The 19,784-nt window shown below is 57.5% G+C and overlaps 1 protein-coding gene across 1 annotated transcript in view; it reads right to left on the reverse strand.

Annotated features, from left to right (window-relative positions):
* The window catches only part of LOC121275086 (integrin beta-7-like), a gene marked incomplete at its 5' end in the record, with an annotated part of 73,168 nt that overhangs the window by 45,077 nt on the left and 8,307 nt on the right, over positions 1-19,784 (reverse strand). Inside the window, 7 exons of the mRNA XM_041182492.1 lie at positions 3,365-3,528; positions 4,755-4,939; positions 5,690-5,909; positions 11,083-11,303; positions 13,427-13,632; positions 16,501-16,638; positions 18,770-18,859. Coding sequence (XP_041038426.1) covers positions 3,365-3,528; positions 4,755-4,939; positions 5,690-5,909; positions 11,083-11,303; positions 13,427-13,632; positions 16,501-16,638; positions 18,770-18,859 — 1,224 coding nt within the window. The remainder of the gene's footprint in view (positions 1-3,364; positions 3,529-4,754; positions 4,940-5,689; positions 5,910-11,082; positions 11,304-13,426; positions 13,633-16,500; positions 16,639-18,769; positions 18,860-19,784) is intronic.

The raw sequence follows: 19,784 nt of genomic DNA on the forward strand, positions 1-19,784 counted from the left end.
ACAACACTCCCTATCTCTGTAACCTCCTCCAGCCTCAACAAACCTCCCTATCTCTGTAACCTCCTCCAACCACTACACCCCTCCCTCTCTCTGTAACCTCCTCCAACCCCTACACCCCTCCCTATCTCTGTAACCTACTCCAGCCCATACAAACCTCCCTATCTCCTTAACATCCTCCAGCCCCTACAACTCTCCCTATCTCTGTAACCTCCTCCAGCCCCTACAACCCTCCCTTTCTCTGTAACTTCCTCCAGCCCCTACAACCCTTCCCTATCTCTGTAACCTCCTCCAGCCCCTACAACCCTCCCTATCTCTGTAACCTCCTCCAGCCCCTACAGCTCTGCTTATCTCTGTAACCTCCTCCAGCCCCTACACCCCTCCCTATCTCTGTAACCTCCTCCAGCCCCTACAACCCTCACTATCTCTGTAACCTCCTCCAACCCCTACACCCCTCCCTATCTCTGTAACCTCCTCCAGCCTCTACAACCCTCACTATCTCTGTAACCTCCTCCAGCCCCTACAACCCTTCCCTATCTCTGTAACCTCCTCCAGCCCCTACAACCCTCCCTATCTCTGTAACCTCCTCCAGCCCCTACAGCTCTGCTTATCTCTGTAACCTCCTCCAGCCCCTACACCCCTCCCTATCTCTGTAACCTCCTCCAGCCCCTACAACCCTCACTATCTCTGTAACCTCCTCCAACCCCTACACCCCTCCCTATCTCTGTAACCTCCTCCAGCCTCTACAACCCTCACTATCTCTGTAACCTCCTCCAGCCCCTACAACCCTCACTATCTCTGTAACCTCCTCCAGCCCCTTTACCCCTCCCTATTTCTGTAATCTCCTCCAGTCCCTACACCGCGCCCTCTCTCTGTAACCTCCTCCAAACCCTCCACCCCTCCCGATCTCTGTAACTTCCTCCAGCCTCTACAACCCTTACTATCTCTGTAACCTCCTCCAGCCCCTACAACCCTCCCTATCTCTGTAACCTCCGCCAGCCCCTACACCCCTCCCTATCTCTATAACGTCCTCCAGTCCCTACACCCCTCCCTATCTCTGTAACTCCTCCAGCCCTTACAACCCTCCCTATCTCTGTAACCTCCTTCGTCCCCAAAACCCCTCCATATCTCTGTAACCTCCTCCATCCCCTACAACCCTCCCTATCTCTGTAACCTCCTCCAGCACCTACACACATCCCTACCTCTGTAACCTCCTCCAGCCCCTACACCCCTCCCTATCTCTGTAACCTCCGCCAGCCCCTACACCCCTCCCTATCTCTGTTACCTCTCCCAGCCCCTATAACCCTCCCTATCTCTGTAACTTCCTCCAGCCCCAACACCCCTCGCTATCTCTGTAACCCCTACAGTCCCTACAACACTCCCTATCTCTGTAACCTCCTCCAGCCTCAACAAACCTCCCTATCTCTGTAACCTCCGCCAGCCCCTACAACCCTCCCTATCCCTGTAATCTCCTCCAGCCCCTACAACCCTCCCTATCCCTGTAACCTCCTCCAGCCCCTACACCCCTCCCTATCTCTGTAACCTCCTCCAGTCCCTACACCCCTCCCTATCTCTGTAACCTCCTCCAGACCCTACAACCCTCCCTATTTTTGTAACCTCCCGCAGTCCCTGCAACCCTCCCTATCTCTGTAACCTCCTCCAGCCCCTACACCCCACCCTATTTCTGTAACCTCCTCCAGTCCCTACACCCCTCCCTATCTCTGTAACCTCCTCCAGCCCCTACAACCCTCCATATCTCTCTAACCTTCTCCAGTCCCTACACCCCTCCCTATCTCTATAACCACCTGCAGCCCCTAAACCCCTCCCTATCTCTGTAACCTCCTCCAGCCTCAACAACCCTATCTCTGTAACCTCCTCCAGCCCCTACAAACCTCACTATCTTTGTACCCTCCTCCATCCCCTACAACCCTCCCTATCTCTATAACCTCCTCCAGTCCCTACACCCCTCCCTATCTCTGTAACCTCCTCCAACCCCTACACCCATCCCTATCTCTGTAACTTCCTCCAGCCTCTACAACCCTCGCTATGTCTGTAACCTCCTCCAACCCCTACACCCATCCCTATCTCTGTAACTTCCTCCAGCCTCTACAACCCTCCCTATCTCTGTAACCTCCTCCAGCCCCTGCACCCCTCCCTATCTCTGTAACCTCCTCCAACCCCTACACCCATCCCTATCTCTGTAACTTCCTCCAGCCTCTACAACCCTCCCCATCTCTGTAACCTCCTCCGGCCCCTACACCCCTCCCTATCTCTGTAACCTCCTCCAGCCCCTACACCCCTCCCTATCTCTGTAACCTCCTCCGGCCCCTACACCCCTCCCTATCTCTGTAACCTCCTCCAATTCCGGCCTCTCTCACATCCCTCTCCCCTATTCCCATCGCTCCACCATCGGCTGCCCTTCCTTCAGCTGCCTGGGGGTGACCCCGACCTCTGGAATTCCCTCCCTTCACCTCTCCATCTCTCCCTCCCCCCCTCTCTCTCTCTCCCCACCCCCTTCACTCTGATTCTCTCCCTCCTTCTCTCTCCCCTCGCTCCAACTTTAAGACGCTGCTAAACGTGACCCGTCTGTCGGAGCTGTCGGTTGTCCTGTCCCGACTATCTCCTGCTGCGTTTTGGTGTTCAGACGTCGCTCCTGGGATGCGGGTTGCCGATGCCCTGATTGGTGTCAGGCGCTATATAAATGCAGATTGCTTTTGGCTCTCCTGCTCTGTATCCAGCCCCCGGGTTCACAGGTGCTGGGTTGATTTGCAGATCTCAGAATCGCAGAGAATCTCACGGTGCCAGAAGAGAGGCCCTTCGGCCCATTGAGCCTGCACCGACACGTGAGAAACACCTGACCTACCTCCCTAACCCCATTTACCCAGCACTTGGCCCCATAGCCCTGAATGTTTATGAGGTGCCAAGTGCTCATCCAGGTACTTTTTAAAGGATGTGAGGCAAACCCACCTCCACCTCCCTCCCAGGCAGCGCATTCCATACCCTCACCACCCTCTGGGTAAAAAAGGTTCTCCTCACATCCCCCCCTAAACCTCCTGCCCCTCACCTCGAACTTATGTCCCCCTCGTGACTGACCCTTCAACTCAAAGGGAACAGCTGCTCCCTATCCACCCCGTCCATGCCCCTCATTATCTTGTCCACCTCGATCAGGTCGCCCCCTCAGTCTTCTCTACTCCAACAACGAAGACAATCCAAGTCTATCCAACCTCTCTTCATCACTTAAATGTTTCATCCCAGGCAACATCCTGGTGAATCTCCTCTGCACCCCCCACCCACCCCCCCACCCCCCACGGTCAGACCTGTCTGAGGTCACCCAGGCTGTAGGAGACAGCCCGCCCGGCGCTCTCACCTCGTTCCAGCGCGCGTTCTGCCTCTCTGTCTCGAAGCGGTGGTACTCCCGGCGATCGTAGAGTTCCAGCAGCCCCCGCCAGATCACCAGAGACACCAGGCCGATCAGAACGATCCCCGCCATCACCGAGGTGATGATGATGAACGTCTTGTCACTCAGTGGGGCTGAACAGAGAGCAGGAAATGGTGCGGAGAGAGAGAGAGAGAGAGAGAGAGAGTGAGGGAGAAAGGAAAGCGTTCAAAAAACTGAAAGGTTGTGACTTGCCCTCACCCTGTGACCAATGTAAACATTTGCAATGAGGATCGTGACACGTCAACGAGTCACGTGACGTCACAGTTGCAGCTGGTGGTCACCAGGTGGCACCAAAGGGGCTGCAGTTGGATCACAGAAAGATGGTGACCGGGGCCAGAGGACACGCAGCAAGTTAATGGGTTTACTTATCGACAGCGAACTCAGTTAGTAACCCTTCTCATCATCAGTCTTACACATTGTTAAATAAAAAACAGTCACACGTATGGAAGACATAATTCACTGTGGGAGGGTCAGCGCTGAGGGAGAGCCGCACTGTCGGAGGGTCAGTGCTGAGGGAGTGCCGCACTGTCGGAGGGTCAGCGCTGAGGGAGAGCCGCACTGTCGGAGGGTCAGCGCTGAGGGAGAGCCGCACTGTCGGAGGGTCAGTGCTGAGGGAGAGCCGCACTGTCGGAGGGTCAGCGCTGAGGGAGAGCCGCACTGTCGGAGGGTCAGCGCTGAGGGAGAGCCGCACTGTCGGAGGGTCAGTGCTGAGGGAGAGCCGCACTGTGGGAGGGTCAGTGCTGAGGGAGAGCCGCACTGTCGGAGGGTCAGTGCTGAGGGAGAGCCGCACTGTCGGAGGGTCAGTGCTGAGGGAGTCAGGCAGCCTCGCCCAGAAGCCGATATGCAAACAGAGAATGCCGGGAAATCTCAGCTCCTTTGGGAGTGTCCGTGGATAGAGACGAAGGGAGGGTCCGCGGTCTGAGGCGGGTCTGACATTGACCCCCCCTCCAGCCAACGTCCGGAGGAAGGGGAAGGGCCATCGTCACGGTGCCGTTCGCGGGAGCTTGCTGTGCGCTAACGGGCAGGCGCGCTTCCCACACAACCACAGCGGTCCCGAGAGGAACAATATCCTTCACCGTCCAGGAACCTCAATGGGTTACAAGGCACCCGGAGAACTGGGAATCTTGGCCCCCCTTTCCCGGCTCTCCAGCCCTCCCATCGCCTGCCCCCCCACCCCCCACCCCCCCACAACCCCCCCCTCCAACAATCCACCCCCTCCGCCGACCCCACTCTCCCCCTCCGACGAGAGGTCGCGGCCCAACCACCCCCCACCACCACCCCCAACCCCCCCCACCCCACATCCCACCCAGCCACTTGCCTCTCTCACGAACGAGCAGTAAAGAGCCCAGCTCAGCCCACAGCACCACAAACTCAAGCAGCTCCCCGTCGTCAACCCACTGGGCGCAGGGCAGCGTGCCTTCTGGAAACTTCCGAACCATTTGTACCGTGACGCCCAGGCACTCAGAGCGGCAGGACTGGCGGGCCGAGCATTCTGCGCAGTCTCTGCAGAGGAATAGCACGGGGTTAGATACAGAGTAAAGTTCCCTCTACACCGTCCCCATCAAACACTCCCAGGACAGGTACAGCACGGGGTTAGATACAGAGTAAATCTCCCTCTACACTGTCCCCATCAAACACTCCCAGGACAGGTACAGCACGGGGTTAGATACAGAGTAAAGCTTCCTCTACACTCCCCATCAAACACTCCCAGGACAGGTAAAGCACGGGGTTAGATACAGAGTAAAGCTTCCTCTACACTCCCCATCAAACACTCCCAGGACAGGTAAAGCACGGGGTTAGATACAGAGTAAAGCTTCCTCTACACTCCCCATCAAACACTCCCAGGACAGGTACAGCACGGGGTTAGATACAGAGTAAAGTTCCCTCTACACTGTCCCCATCAAACACTCCCAGGACAGGTACAGCACGGGGTTAGATACAGAGTAAAGATCCCTCTACACCGTCTCCATCAAACACTCCCAGGACAGGTACAGCACGGGGTTAGATACAGAGTAAAGCTCCCTCTACACTGTCCCCATCAAACACTCCCAGGACAGGTACAGCACGGGGCTAGATACAGAGTAAAGATCCCTCTACACCGTCTCCATCAAACACTCCCAGGACAGGTACAGCACAGGCTTAGATACAGAGTAAAGGTCCCTCTACACCGTCCCCATCAAACACTCCCAGGACAGGTACAGCACGGGGGTTAGCTACAGAGTGAAGCTCGTTCTACACTGCGGTGTGACTTACTTGAACTGCTCACATTCAGTCGGACAGGTCACACACGTCTCACAGGTCGCTCCTTGGTACCCGGACTCACACTGGCACCGGTTACATTTACATTGCCCATGGCCACTGCATTCTGGACCCTCTGCAACCTGGCAGGCATTGTTTAACATGGAGCATTCGCAGGCTTCACCTGTGTAGCTGGAGTTGCAGTGACACGTCCCACAGACACACTCTCCATTCCCTGCAGAGGTTGGCGGCGAGACAGATCAAGAATGAGTGAGTGTGGGAGGGAAGGGGAGGAGAAATGAGAGGGAGACGGAGGGAGAGAGAGCAAAGTTTGGAGGGTTATGAACTGTGCAATTTGGCCCAAAGCCAGGATACATTTTCTTATTACTACTTGGGAGTGGGGCTGTATGGGCCCATCATTTATTGCCCATCCCTAATTGCCCCCTTGAGAAGGTGGTGGGTGAGCTGCCTTCTTGGAACACTGCAGTCCCCGTGTGGTGTAGGTACACCCACGGCGCTGTTAGGGAGGGAGTTCCAGGATTTTGTCCCTGTGTGTGGTGTAGGTACACCCACGGCGCTGTTAGGGAGGGAGTTCCAGGATTTTGTCCCGTGTGGTGTAGGTACACCCACGGCGCTGTTAGGGAGGGAGTTCCAGGATTTTGTCCCTGTGTGTGGTGTAGGTACACCCACGGCGCTGTTAGGGAGGGAGTTCCAGGATTTTGTCCCGTGTGGTGTAGGTACACCCACGGCGCTGTTAGGGAGGGAGTTCCAGGATTTTGTCCCCATGTGTGGTGTAGGTACACCCACAGTGCTGTTAGGGAGGGAGTTCCAGGATTTTGTCCACATGTGTGGTGTAGGTACACCCACGGCGCTGTTAGGGAGGGAGTTCCAGGATTTTGTCCCGTGTGGTGTAGGTACACCCACGGCGCTGTTAGGGAGGGAGTTCCAGGATTTTGTCCCCGTGTGGTGTAGGTACACCCACGGCGCTGTTAGGGTGGGAGTTCCAGGATTTTGTCCGTGTGGTGTAGGTACACCCACGGCGCTGTTAGGGAGGGAGTTCCAGGATTTTGTCCCCATGTGTGGTGTAGGTACACCCACAGTGCTGTTAGGGAGGGAGTTCCAGGATTTTGTCCACATGTGTGGTGTAGGTACACCCACGGCGCTGTTAGGGAGGGAGTTCCAGGATTTTGTCCCGTGTGGTGTAGGTACACCCACGGCGCTGTTAGGGAGGGAGTTCCAGGATTTTGTCCCCGTGTGGTGTAGGTACACCCACGGCGCTGTTAGGGAGGGAGTTCCAGGATTTTGTCCCGTGTGTGGTGTAGGTACACCCACGGCGCTGTTAGGGAGGGAGTTCCAGGATTTTGTCCGTGTGGTGTAGGTACACCCACAGCGCTGTTAGGGAGGGAGTTCCAGGATTTTGTCCCAGTGTGGTGTAGGTACACCCACGGCGCTGTTAGGGAGGGAGTTCCAGGATTTTGTCCCGTGTGTGGTGTAGGTACACCCACAGCGCTGTTAGGGCGGGAGTTCCAGGATTTTGTCCCTGTGTGGTGTAGGTACACCCACGGCGCTGTTAGGGAGGGAGTTCCAGGATTTTGTCCGTGTGGTGTAGGTACACCCACGGCGCTGTTAGGGAGGGAGTTCCAGGATTTTGTCCCCTGTGGTGTAGGTACACCCACGGCGCTGTTAGGGAGGGAGTTCCAGGATTTTTTCCTCTGTGGTGTAGGTACACCCACGGCGCTGTTAGGGAGGGAGTTCCAGGATTTTGTCCGTGTGGTGTAGGTACACCCACAGCGCTGTTAGGGAGGGAGTTCCAGGATTTTGTCCGTGTGGTGTAGGTACACCCACGGCGCTGTTAGGGAGGGAGTTCCAGGATTTTGTCCACATGTGTGGTGTAGGTACACCCACGGCGCTGTTAGGGAGGGAGTTCCAGGATTTTGTCCCTGTGTGTGGTGTAGGTACACCCACGGCGCTGTTAGGGAGGGAGTTCCAGGATTTTGTCCCGTGTGGTGTAGGTACACCCACGGCGCTGTTAGGGAGGGAGTTCCAGGATTTTGTCCCCGTGTGGTGTAGGTACACCCACGGCGCTGTTAGGGAGGGAGTTCCAGGATTTTGTCCCGTGTGTGGTGTAGGTACACCCACGGCGCTGTTAGGGAGGGAGTTCCAGGATTTTGTCCGTGTGGTGTAGGTACACCCACGGCGCTGTTAGGGAGGGAGTTCCAGGATTTTGTCCCGTGTGTGGTGTAGGTACACCCACGGCGCTGTTAGGGAGGGAGTTCCAGGATTTTGTCCGTGTGGTGTAGGTACACCCACGGCGCTGTTAGGGAGGGAGTTCCAGGATTTTGTCCGTGTGGTGTAGGTACACCCACGGCGCTGTTAGGGAGGGAGTTCCAGGATTTTGTCCCGTGTGTGGTGTAGGTACACCCACGGCGCTGTTAGGGAGGGAGTTCCAGGATTTTGTCCGTGTGGTGTAGGTACACCCACGGCGCTGTTAGGGAGGGAGTTCCAGGATTTTGTCCCGTGTGTGGTGTAGGTACACCCACAGTGCTGTTAGGGAGGGAGTTCCAGGATTTTGTCCGGTGTGGTGTAGGTACACCCACTGCGCTGTTAGGGAGGGAGTTCCAGGATTTTGTCCGTGTGGTGTAGGTACACCCACGGCGCTGTTAGGGAGGGAGTTCCAGGACTTTGTCCCCGTGTGTGGTGTAGGTACACCCACAGCGCTGTTAGGGAGGGAGTTCCAGGATTTTGTCCCCTGTGGTGTAGGTACACCCACAGCGCTGTTAGGGAGGGAGTTCCAGGATTTTGTCCCCGTGTGTGGTGTAGGTACACCCACGGCGCTGTTAGGGAGGGAGTTCCAGGATTTTGTCCGTGTGGTGTAGGTACACCCACGGCGCTGTTAGGGAGGGAGTTCCAGGATTTTGTCCGTGTGGTGTAGGTACACCCACGGCGCTGTTAGGGAGGGAGTTCCAGGATTTTGTCCGTGTGGTGTAGGTACACCCACGGCGCTGTTAGGGAGGGAGTTCCAGGATTTTGTCCCCGTGTGTGGTGTAGGTACACCCACGGCGCTGTTAGGGAGGGAGTTCCAGGATTTTGTCCCGTGTGTGGTGTAGGTACACCCACGGCGCTGTTAGGGAGGGAGTTCCAGGATTTTGTCCCCGTGTGTGGTGTAGGTACACCCACGGCGCTGTTAGGGAGGGAGTTCCAGGATTTTGTCCCGTGTGGTGTAGGTACACCCACGGCGCTGTTAGGGAGGGAGTTCCAGGATTTTGTCCGTGTGGTGTAGGTACACCCACGGCGCTGTTAGGGAGGGAGTTCCAGGATTTTGTCCCGTGTGGTGTAGGTACACCCACGGCGCTGTTAGGGAGGGAGTTCCAGGATTTTGTCCCGTGTGGTGTAGGTACACCCACGGCGCTGTTAGGGAGGGAGTTCCAGGATTTTGTCCCGTGTGTGGTGTAGGTACACCCACTGCGCTGTTAGGGAGGGAGTTCCAGGATTTTGTCCCGTGTGTGGTGTAGGTACACCCACGGCGCTGTTAGGGAGGGAGTTCCAGGATTTTGTCCGTGTGTGGTGTAGGTACACCCACGGCGCTGTTAGGGAGGGAGTTCCAGGATTTTGTCCGTGTGGTGTAGGTACACCCACGGCGCTGTTAGGGAGGGAGTTCCAGGATTTTGTCCCCGTGTGTGGTGTAGGTACACCCACAGCACTGTTAGGGAGAGAGTTCCAGGATTTTGTCCGTGTGGTGTAGGTACACCCACGGCGCTGTTAGGGAGGGAGTTCCAGGATTTTGTCCCGTGTGGTGTAGGTACACCCACGGCGCTGTTAGGGAGGGAGTTCCAGGATTTTGTCCGTGTGGTGTAGGTACACCCATGGCGCTGTTAGGGAGGGAGTTCCAGGATTTTGACCCGGCGACAGTGAAGGAACAGCCGATATATTCCCAAGTCGGGATGGTGAGTGGCTCGGGAGGGGAACTTGCAGGTGGTGGTGTTCCCCATGTGTCTGCTGCCCTCGTCCTTCTAGATGGTAGAGGTGGTGGGTTTGGGCGGCGCTGTCGAAGGAGCCTTGGTGAGTTGCTGCAGTGCATCTTGTAGATGGTACACACACTGCTGCCCCTGTGCGTCGGTGGTGGTGGTGGAGGGAGTGAATGTTTGTGGATGGGGTGCCCCATCGAGCGGGGGCTGCTTTGTCCTGGACGGTGTCGAGCTTCTCGAGTGTTGTGGGAGCCGCACTCATCCAGGCGAGTGGGGAGTGTCCCATCCCACTCCTGACTTGTGCCTTGTAGATGGTGGACGGGCTTTGGGGGGGGAGTCAGGAGGTGAGTGACTCTCCGCAGGATTCCCAGCCTCTCTGACCTGCTCTTGTAGCCACAGTGTTTATATGGCTGGTCCCAGTTCAGTTTCTGGTCAATGGTAACCCCCAGGATGTTGATAGTGGGGGATTCAGTGATGGTGATGCCATTGAACATCAAGGGGGCTGATGGTTGGATTCTCTCTTGTTGGAGATGGTCATTGCCTGGCACTCTGTGTGTGGTGTGAATGTTACTTGTCACTGGTCAGCCCCGAGCCTGGATACTGTCCAGGTCTTGCTGCATTTGGACACGGGGCCGCGTCAGTATCTGAGGAGTTGTGAATGGTGCTGAACGTTGTGCAAACATCAGTGAACATCCCCACTTCTGACCTTATGATGGAAGGAAGGTCATTGATGAAGCAGCTGAAGATGGTTGGGCCGAGGACACTACCCTGAGGAACTCCTGCAGTGATGTCCTGGAGCTGAGATAACTGACCTCCAACAACCACAACCATCTTCCTTTGTGCTGGGTATGACTCCAACCAGCGGAGAGTTTTCCCCCTGATTCCCACTGACTCCGGTTTTGCCGGGGCTCCTTGATACCACACTCGGTCAGACACTGCCTCAATGTCGAGGGCAGTCACTCTCACCTCACTTCGGGAGTTCAGCTCTTTCTGTCCTTCTTTGAACCAAGGCTGTACTGAGGTCAGGAGCGGAGTGACCCTGGCGGAACCCAAACTGGGCGTCAGTGAGCAGGTTATTGTGAAGCAAGTGCCGCTTGACAGCTCTGTTGATGACCCCTTCCATTACTTTACTGACGATGGAGAGTAGACTGATGGGGCGGTAATTGGCCGGGTTGGATTTGTCCTGCTTTTTGCGTACAGGACATACCTGGGCAGTTTTCCACACAGCCAGGTAGATGCCGTTGTTGTAGCTTCATTGTCGATGGACAGGGTGGGGTAGTTCCTGATGGACAACTCTCATTCTGAATGTCCCTCCTTCCCCCCCCACCCAGCTCCCCCACCTCTCTCTCCCTCCCTCCCTCCGTGCCCTGCTTGGATATGATCCCCCTACCCACCCCCCCCACCGACCCCCCACAACCCCCTGGCCCTGATGGTGGGTCTCACCGCTGCACATGTTGTTGTTGTGTCTGGTACAGCTGTGGTCATCACACTCACAGAACCGTCCTCGTAGCTGGTGGTTACAGATGCACACACCACACAGGCAGTGACCTCGGCCCCCACACAGAGCTGACTCCTTTTCCTTGCGGCACGGCTCGCTCAGGTCCTGCACCCCTGAATTCTCCTGGGAACACTCGCAAGCCTTTCCCAAGTATCCAGGACTGCAGCTGTGGGTGGGGATGTTCGAGGTGGGGTGGGGGGGTAGAGAGAGAGAGAGAGAGTTAGGGTTCGGGTTAACTCAGGAAGCCCCGAATGCTCCTCCAGATCCACCATCACCATTTGACCTGATCCCAGAACGATCCCCATCCCACGGTGACCCGATCCCAGATCAACGCAACCCTCCATCGACCCCAGCCATGGATCGAACCGATCCCAGACCGATCCTAATCCCAGATCAGCCCTGATCCCAGATCAACCCTGATCCCAGTCCTATCCCAATCCCAGATCGATCCCAATTCCAGATCGATCCCAATTGCAGATCAATCCCAATCCCAGATTGTTCCCATTCCCAGATCGATCCCTATCCCAGATTGTTCCCATTCCCAGATCGATCCCTATCCCTATCTATTCCAATCCCAGATTGTTCTCAATTCCAGTTGGCGCAAGAGGCTAATCCAGCCACTGCCACCCCCCCTCCCTTTACCCACCCCCCACCCTTTACCCACCCCCCACCCCTTTACCCACCCCCCCACCCCTTTACCCACCCCCCACCCCTTTACCCACCCCCCTCCCTTTACCCACCCCCACCCCTTTACCCACCCCCCACCCTTTACCCACCCCCCACCCCTTTACCCACCCCCCTCCCTTTACCCACCCCCACCCCTTTACCCACCCCCCTCCCTTTACCCACCCCCCACCCCTTTACCCACCCCCCACCCCTTTACCCACCCCCCACCCCTTTACCACCCCCCACCCTTTACCCACCCCCCACCCCTTTACCCACCCCCCTCCCTTTACCCACCCCCACCCCTTTACCACCCCCCACCCTTTACCCACCCCCCACCCCTTTACCCACCCCCCACCCCTTTACCCACCCCCCACCACTTTACCCACCGCCCACCCCTTTACCCACCCCCCACCCCTTTACCCACCCCCCACCCTTTACCACCCCCCCTCCCTTTACCCACCCCCCACCCTTTACCACCCCTCACCCTTTACCACCCCCCAACACTTTACCACCCCCCAACACTTTACCACCCCCCAACACTTTACCACCCCCAACACTTTACCACCCCCCACCCTTTACCCCCCCAACACTTTACCCCCCCAACACTTTACCCCCCCCAACACTTTACCACCCCCCACCCCTTTACCACCCCCCAACACTTTACCACCCCCCACCCTTTACCCCCCCAACACTTTACCCCCCCAACACTTTACCCCCCCCAACACTTTACCACCCCCCACCCCTTTACCACCCCCCAACACTTTACCACCCCCCACCCCTTTACCACCCCCCAACACTTTACCACCCCCCACCCCTTTACCACCCCCCAACACTTTACCACCCCAACACTTTACCCCCCCAACCCTTTACCACCCCCCACCCCTTTACCACCCCCCAACACTTTACCACCCCCCCAACCCTTTACCACCCCCAAACCCTTTACCACCCCCCAACACTTTACCACCCCCAACACTTTACCCCCCCAACCCTTTACCACCCCCCAACACTTTACCACCCCCCAACCCTTTACCACCCCCCAACCCTTTACCACCCCCAAACCCTTTACCACCCCCCAACACTTTACCACCCCAACACTTTACCACCCCCAAACACTTTACCCCCCCAACCCTTTACCACCCCCCAACACTTTACCACCCCCCAACCCTTTACCACCCCCCAACCCTTTACCACCCCAACACTTTACCACCCCGCAACACTTTACCACCCCCCCCAACCCCCAGGTCAGTTCCTTCCTTCCTGCCCCCCTCATCACAGGTCAGTCCATACCCCCTCCCCCACTCCGGTTGATTTTACCCACCCTCCCACATTTCCCCCTCTCCCCCAGGATCATTTGCACCCATGTGCTGCCTCCCTGGGTCAGTTGACCCTTCTCCTGAGCCAGTCTAACCCTTCCCCTAAAAAAGCCCCCCCGCCTCGAGTCAGGCCTCCCCCTGGGTCAGCTCCCCCCCCTCGCCCCCTCCCCTAGGTCAGTCAGCCCCTTTGCCCCCTCCCTCCCCTTGGTCAGTCCCCCCCCCTCCTCTCCCTGTGTCTGATCCCCCCACCCCCAACTCCTCTCGGTCAGTGCCCCACCCTCCCCCTGGTTGTACCATACCAATGTTTTACCTGCACTGTCCACAGCTGAACTTGCCGATGCCGTGGCTACAGTACATGTCGTCACTCTCGATCCCGCCGTCTCCGCACTCACAGCCGCAAACCGTCTCCACCTGGACCTCCAGCTTCTCCGTGAATCCCAAAACCCGCAGCTCAAACTCTTTCCGAGACCAGGAGCAGCTCAAGGCCGAAGCTGAGACCGTCACTGTGAACCTGACCTAGCAAAAACGGCAAGAGACCGGTCAGTGCCAACTGGGTCAGTGCCAATGAGAGGCTGGTCAGTGCCAACTGGTCAGTGCCAATGAGAGGCTGGTCAGTGCCAACTGGTCAGTGCCAATGAGAGACCGGTCAGTGCCAACTGGGTCAGTGCCAACGAGAGGCCGGCCAGCGCCAACTGGTCAGTGCCAACGAGAGACCGGTCAGTGCCAACTGGACAGTGCCAACGAGAGACCGGTCAGTGCCAATGAGAGGCTGGTCAGTGCCAACTAGAGACTGGTCAGTGCCAACTGGGTCAGTGCCAATGAGAGGCCGGTCAGTGCTAACTGGTCAGTGCCAATGAGAGACCGGTCAGTGCCAACTGGTCAGTGCCATCGAGAGACAAGTCAGTGCCAATGAGAGACTGGTCAGTGCCAACTAGACTGGTCAGTGCCAACAAGAGGCCAGTCAGTGCCAATGAGAGGTTAGTCAGTACCAATTGGTCAGTGCCAACAAGAGAGCAGCCAGCATCAGCTGGTCAGTGCCAATGAGAGGCTGGTCAGTGCCAACCAGTCAGGGCCAACGAGAGACTGGTAACTGCCAACTGGTCAGTGCCAATGAGAGGCTGGTCAGTGCCAACTGGTCAGTGCCAATGAGAGGCTGGTCAGTGCCAATGAGCGACTGGTCAGTGCCAACTAGAGACTGGTCAGTGCCAATGAGAGGCTGGTCAGTGCCAATGAGAGGCTGGTCAGTGCCAATGAGCGACTGGTCAGTGCCAACTAGAGACTGGTCAGTGCCAATGAGAGGTTGGTCAGTGCCAACTGGTCAGTGCCAATGAGAGGCTGGTCAGTGCCAACTGGTCAGTGCCAGTGAGAGGCTGGTCAGTGCCAACTGGTCAGTGCCAATGAGAGGCTGGTCAGTGCCAATGAGCGACTGGTCAGTGCCAACTAGAGACTGGTCAGTGCCAATGAGAGGCTGGTCAGTGCCAACTGGTCAGTGCCAATGAGAGGCTGGTCAGTGCCAACTGGTCAGTGCCAATGAGAGGCTGGTCAATGCCAACTGGTCAGTGCCAATGAGAGGTTGGTCAGTGCCAACTGGTCAGTGCCAATGAGAGGCTGGTCAGTGCCAATGAGAGGCTGGTCAGTGCCAATGAGAGACCAGTCAGTGCCAACTGATCAGTGCCATTGAGAGACCGGTCATGCCAACTGGTCAGTGCCAATGAGAGACCAGTCAGTGCCAATGAGAGGGGGGGTGGTGGCGGCAAGGTGGACGATGAGAGTGGAGGGGTGCAGAGGGAGAGGGGGAAGGGGAGGGTGAGTGGGAGTAGGAATGGAGAGAGACGGAAGGGCGAGGAGAGAGGGCAGGTGTATGGGGAATGGGGCATGGGGAAGATGAATGGGGACGAATGGGGAGGTGGAAGGGAAAGGGGTAGATGAGGGGGGAAGGAGGGAGGTTGAGGGGGAAGGAGAGTGGTGGAGGGGGGAATGGGTAGGTGAAGGGGTAAGGAAGGACATTGAGGGGAAGGTGGAGGGGGATGGGGTTGGGGGAGAAGACAATTGGGTAATGGGGACTCGTTCACTCGCTTCCACACTCAAACACTCTTGCTCAATCACATATTCGCTCACTCACTTGCTTGTTTTCTCACACTCACTCAGTCGCTCACTCACTCACTTTCTCCCTCACTCGGTCACTCACTCACTCAAACTCACTCGCTCACTTGCTCGGTCACTCACTCATTCGCTCTCTCACTTGCTCAGTCACTTGGTCACTCTCTCACTCTGTCACTCCCTTGCTCTCTCACTCACTTTCCCACTCACTCGCTCACTCACTCACTCGCTCATCCACTCACTCGGTCACTCAATCGTTCACTCACTTGTTCGCTCACTCGCTCAGTCACTCACTCGCTAACTCATTCATTCACTCATTCACTCACTCACTCATTCACTCACTCACTCGCTTAGTCACTCACTCGCTCGGTCACTCACTCATTCACTCATTCACTCACTCATTCAGACACTTGTTCACTCACTCACTCACTCTCCCACTCACTCACTCACTCGCTTGCTCATCCACTCACTCGCTCACTCACTCGCTCATCCACTCACTCGGTCACTCAATCATTCACTCACTTGTTTGCTCACTCGCTCGGTCACTCACTCACTCATTCACTCATTCACTCATTCACTCACTCATTCACTCATTTACTCACTCACTCACTCATTCACTCCCTCACTCATTCACTCACTCACTCACTCTCATTCACTCATTCACTCACTCTCATTCACTCATTCACTCACTCACCCACTCACTCATTCACTCACTCACTCACTCACTCTCATTCACTCATTCACTCACTCACTCACTCACTCTCATTCACTCACTCTCATTCACTCACTCACTCATTCACACATTCACTCGTTCACTCACTCATTCACTCGTTTACTCACTCACTCACTCATTCACTCACTCACTCACTCATTCACTTACTCACTCGCTCAGTCACTCACTCGCTCGGTCACTCACTCACTCATTCACTCATTCACTCACTCATTCACACACTCGTTCACTCACTCACTCACTCACTCTCCCATTCACTCGCTCACTCACTCGCTCATCCACTCACTCGGTCACTCAATCGTTCACTCACTTGTTCGCTCACTCGCTCAGTCACTCACTCACTCATTCACTCATTCACTCGTTCACTCACTCATTCACTCATTTACTCACTCACTCACTCATTCACTCACTCACTCATTCACTCACTCACTCACTCATTCACTCACTCACTCTCATTCACTCATTCACTCACTCTCATTCACTCACTCACTCACTCACTCATTCACTCACTCACTCATTCACTCACTCACTCACTCACTCACTCGCTCACTCACCTCCTCGTTGATCCGGACGTTCAGACACTCAGCCCGGCCACTGTGGGCGATGGTCTGGTTCCTGCAGTGAGACTCGAATCGGACCGAGACCCCATCCGGCAGCTTTGAGTGTTCCAGGTTAATGGTGGAAGACAGGTTCTGACGGGAGGCACAGGAAGATCCCGGTTAGAGTCAGCCCGGACTCAGACACCGTCACCCCAGGGTCCTCCATACCCAGGCCCCTGAGTCCTGACTCCAGAAAGCCCCCACTCCCCCAGGTGTCCACCCCCACCCCAACATCCACCCCCAGCCCCACCCCCACTCCTACCCCCAGCCCTACCCCCCACTTCTAACCCAACGCCACCCCCACTTCCACCCCCACCCCTGCCCCCACCCCCACCCCCACTCCTACACCCACCCCCAACCCCACCCCCACCCCCACCCCCACCTCTACCCCCACCCTCACCCCCACCCCCACCCCCACCCCCACCTCTACCCCCACCCTCACCCCCACCCCCACCCCCACCCCCACCTCTACTCCCACCCCCACCCATAACCCCACCCCCACCCCAACTCCACCCCCAACTTTACCCCCACCCCCACCCCCACTCATAACCCCACCCCCACCCCAACTCCACCCCCAACTTCACCCCCACCCCCACCCCCACCCCCACTCATAACCCCACCCCCACCCCAACTCCACCCCCAACGTCACCCCCACCCCCACCCTTAACCCCATCCTTAACCCCACCCCCACCCCCACCCCCACCCCAACTCCACCCCCAACCTCACCCCCACCCATAACCCTACCCCCACCTCCACCCCCACTCCCACACCTAACCCTACTCCCACCCCCCACCTCTACCCCCACCCATAACCCTACCCCCACCTCCACCCCCACCCCCACCCCCACCCCCACACCTAACCCTACCCCCACCCCCACTACCCCACCCCCATCCCCACCCTCACCTCTACCCCCACCCCCACACCTAACCCTACCCCCACCCCCACCCCCACTACCCCACCCCCATCCCCACCCTCACCTCTACCCCCACCTCACACCTAACCCTACCCCCACCCCCACCCCCACTACCCCACCCCCATCCCCACCCTCACCTCTACCCCCACCCTCACACCTAACCCTACCCCCACCCCCAACCCCCACCTCTACCCCCACCCCCATCCCCACCCTCACCTCTCCCACCACCCCCACACCTAACCCTACCCCCACCCCCACCCCCACCCCCCACCTCTACCCACCCCCACCCCCACCCCCACCCCCACCTCTACTCCCACCCTCACCCCCACCCCCACCCCCACCTCTACCCCCACCCCCACCCCCACCTCTACCCCCACCCTCACCCTCACCCCCACCCCTACCTCTACTCCCACCCCCACCCATAACCCCACCCCCACCCCAAATCCACCCCCAACTTCACCCCCACCCCCACCCCCACTCATAACCCCACCCCCACCCCAACTCCACCCCCAACTTCACCCCCACCCCCACCCCCACTCATAACCCCACCACCACCCTAACTCCACCCCCAACTTCACCCCCACCCCCACCCATAACCCCACCCCCACCCCAGCTCCACCCCCAACTTCACCCCCACCCCCACCCATAACCCCACCCCCACCCCAACTCCACCCCCAACTTCATCCCCACCCCCACCCATAACCCCACCCCCATCCCAACTCCACCCCCAACTTCACCCCCACCCCCACCTCCACCCCCATCCCAACTCCACCCCCAACTTCACCCCCACCCCCACCTCCACCCCCATCCCAACTCCACCCCCAACCTCGCCCCCGCCCCCACCCCCACCCATAACCCTACCCTCAACTCTACCCCCACCCCCACCCATAACCCTACCCCCACCTCCACCCCCACCCCCACCCCCACCCCCACACCTAACCCTACCCCCACCCCCACCCCACCCCCCACCTCTACCCCCACCCCCATCCCCAACCTCACCTCTACCCCCACCCCCATCCCCACACCTAACCCACCCCCACCCCCACCCCCCACCTCTACCCCCACCCCCATCCCCACCCTCACCTCTACCCCCACCCCCACCCCCAACCCCACCTCCACCCCCAACCCCACGCCCACCTCTGACCCCCACCCCCACCCCCACCTCCCTGGCAGCTGCAGATGGAGGGTCTCTGCTCCTCTATAGACTACATCCCACACGTCTGTTCACGACCCCCTGAATTCACCCCAGTTCCTTGAACCCAGGGCACCAACCCCGCACCCCAGCCCCCATCTCTGGCCCCCCCCACTCACCCCGTATGCCTCTGTTATCAGCTGCAGGACATTACTGGAATCCTCCTTCAGCTCTGCAACCACCGACTTTGGGATCAATTTACTGAGCTCCTGCATCAGGGAGAGAGGGAGAGAGACTCGGAATTAGAGACAGATGGAGGCGGAGACAGACAGAGAGACAGAGAGGGAGAGAGAGAGAGAAAGAGAGAGACAGAGACCACACAGAGTGACAGAGAGACACAGAGAGACAGAGAGAGAGACACACACACACACACACACACACACACAGACAGAGAGGGACAGAGAGATAGGGAGAGAGACACAGAGAGATAGAGAGAGACACACACACGCACAGACAGAGAGAGAGAGAGATTGAGAGAGACACAGCGAGAGAGAGAAATAGAGGGAGACACAGCAAGAGAGAAACAGAGAGATGGAGAGACACAGAGCGAGGCAGAGAGGGAAAGAGAAAGACACAGAGAGAGAGTAATAGAGAGAGACACAGCGAGAGAGTGACAGAGAGAGAGACAGAGAGAGAGTAATAGAGAGAGAGAGACAGAGAGAGTAATAGAGAGACACAGCGAGGGAGAGACCCAGTGAGGAAGAGACACAGAGAGGGAGAGACACAGAGAGGGAGACACACAGAGAGGGAGACACACAGCAAGAGAGAGAGAGAGAGAGACACAGTGAGAGAGAGACACAGAGGGACAGAGAGACACAGAGAGAGAGAGAGACACCACGAGAGAGAGAGAGAGACACAGCGAGAGAGAGACACAGAGAGAGAGACACCACGAGAGAGAGAGAGAGACAGAGAGAGAGACAGACAGACAGAGAGACACACAGAGAGAGACACAGAGAAAGAGACAGAGAGAGAGAGAGAGAGACAGAGAGAGTAATAGAGAGAGACACAGAGAGTAATAGAGAGAGACACAGAGAGAGAGAGACAGAGAGAGAGAGAGAGACACAGTGAGATAGAGAGAGACAGAGAGAGCCACAGAGGGAGAGAGAGAGAGACTCAGAGAGAGAGACAGAGAGA

This window comes from Carcharodon carcharias (genome assembly GCF_017639515.1).
Source record: "Carcharodon carcharias isolate sCarCar2 chromosome X unlocalized genomic scaffold, sCarCar2.pri SUPER_X_unloc_19, whole genome shotgun sequence".
In the NCBI taxonomy this organism is placed as follows: Eukaryota; Metazoa; Chordata; class Chondrichthyes; order Lamniformes; family Lamnidae; genus Carcharodon; species Carcharodon carcharias.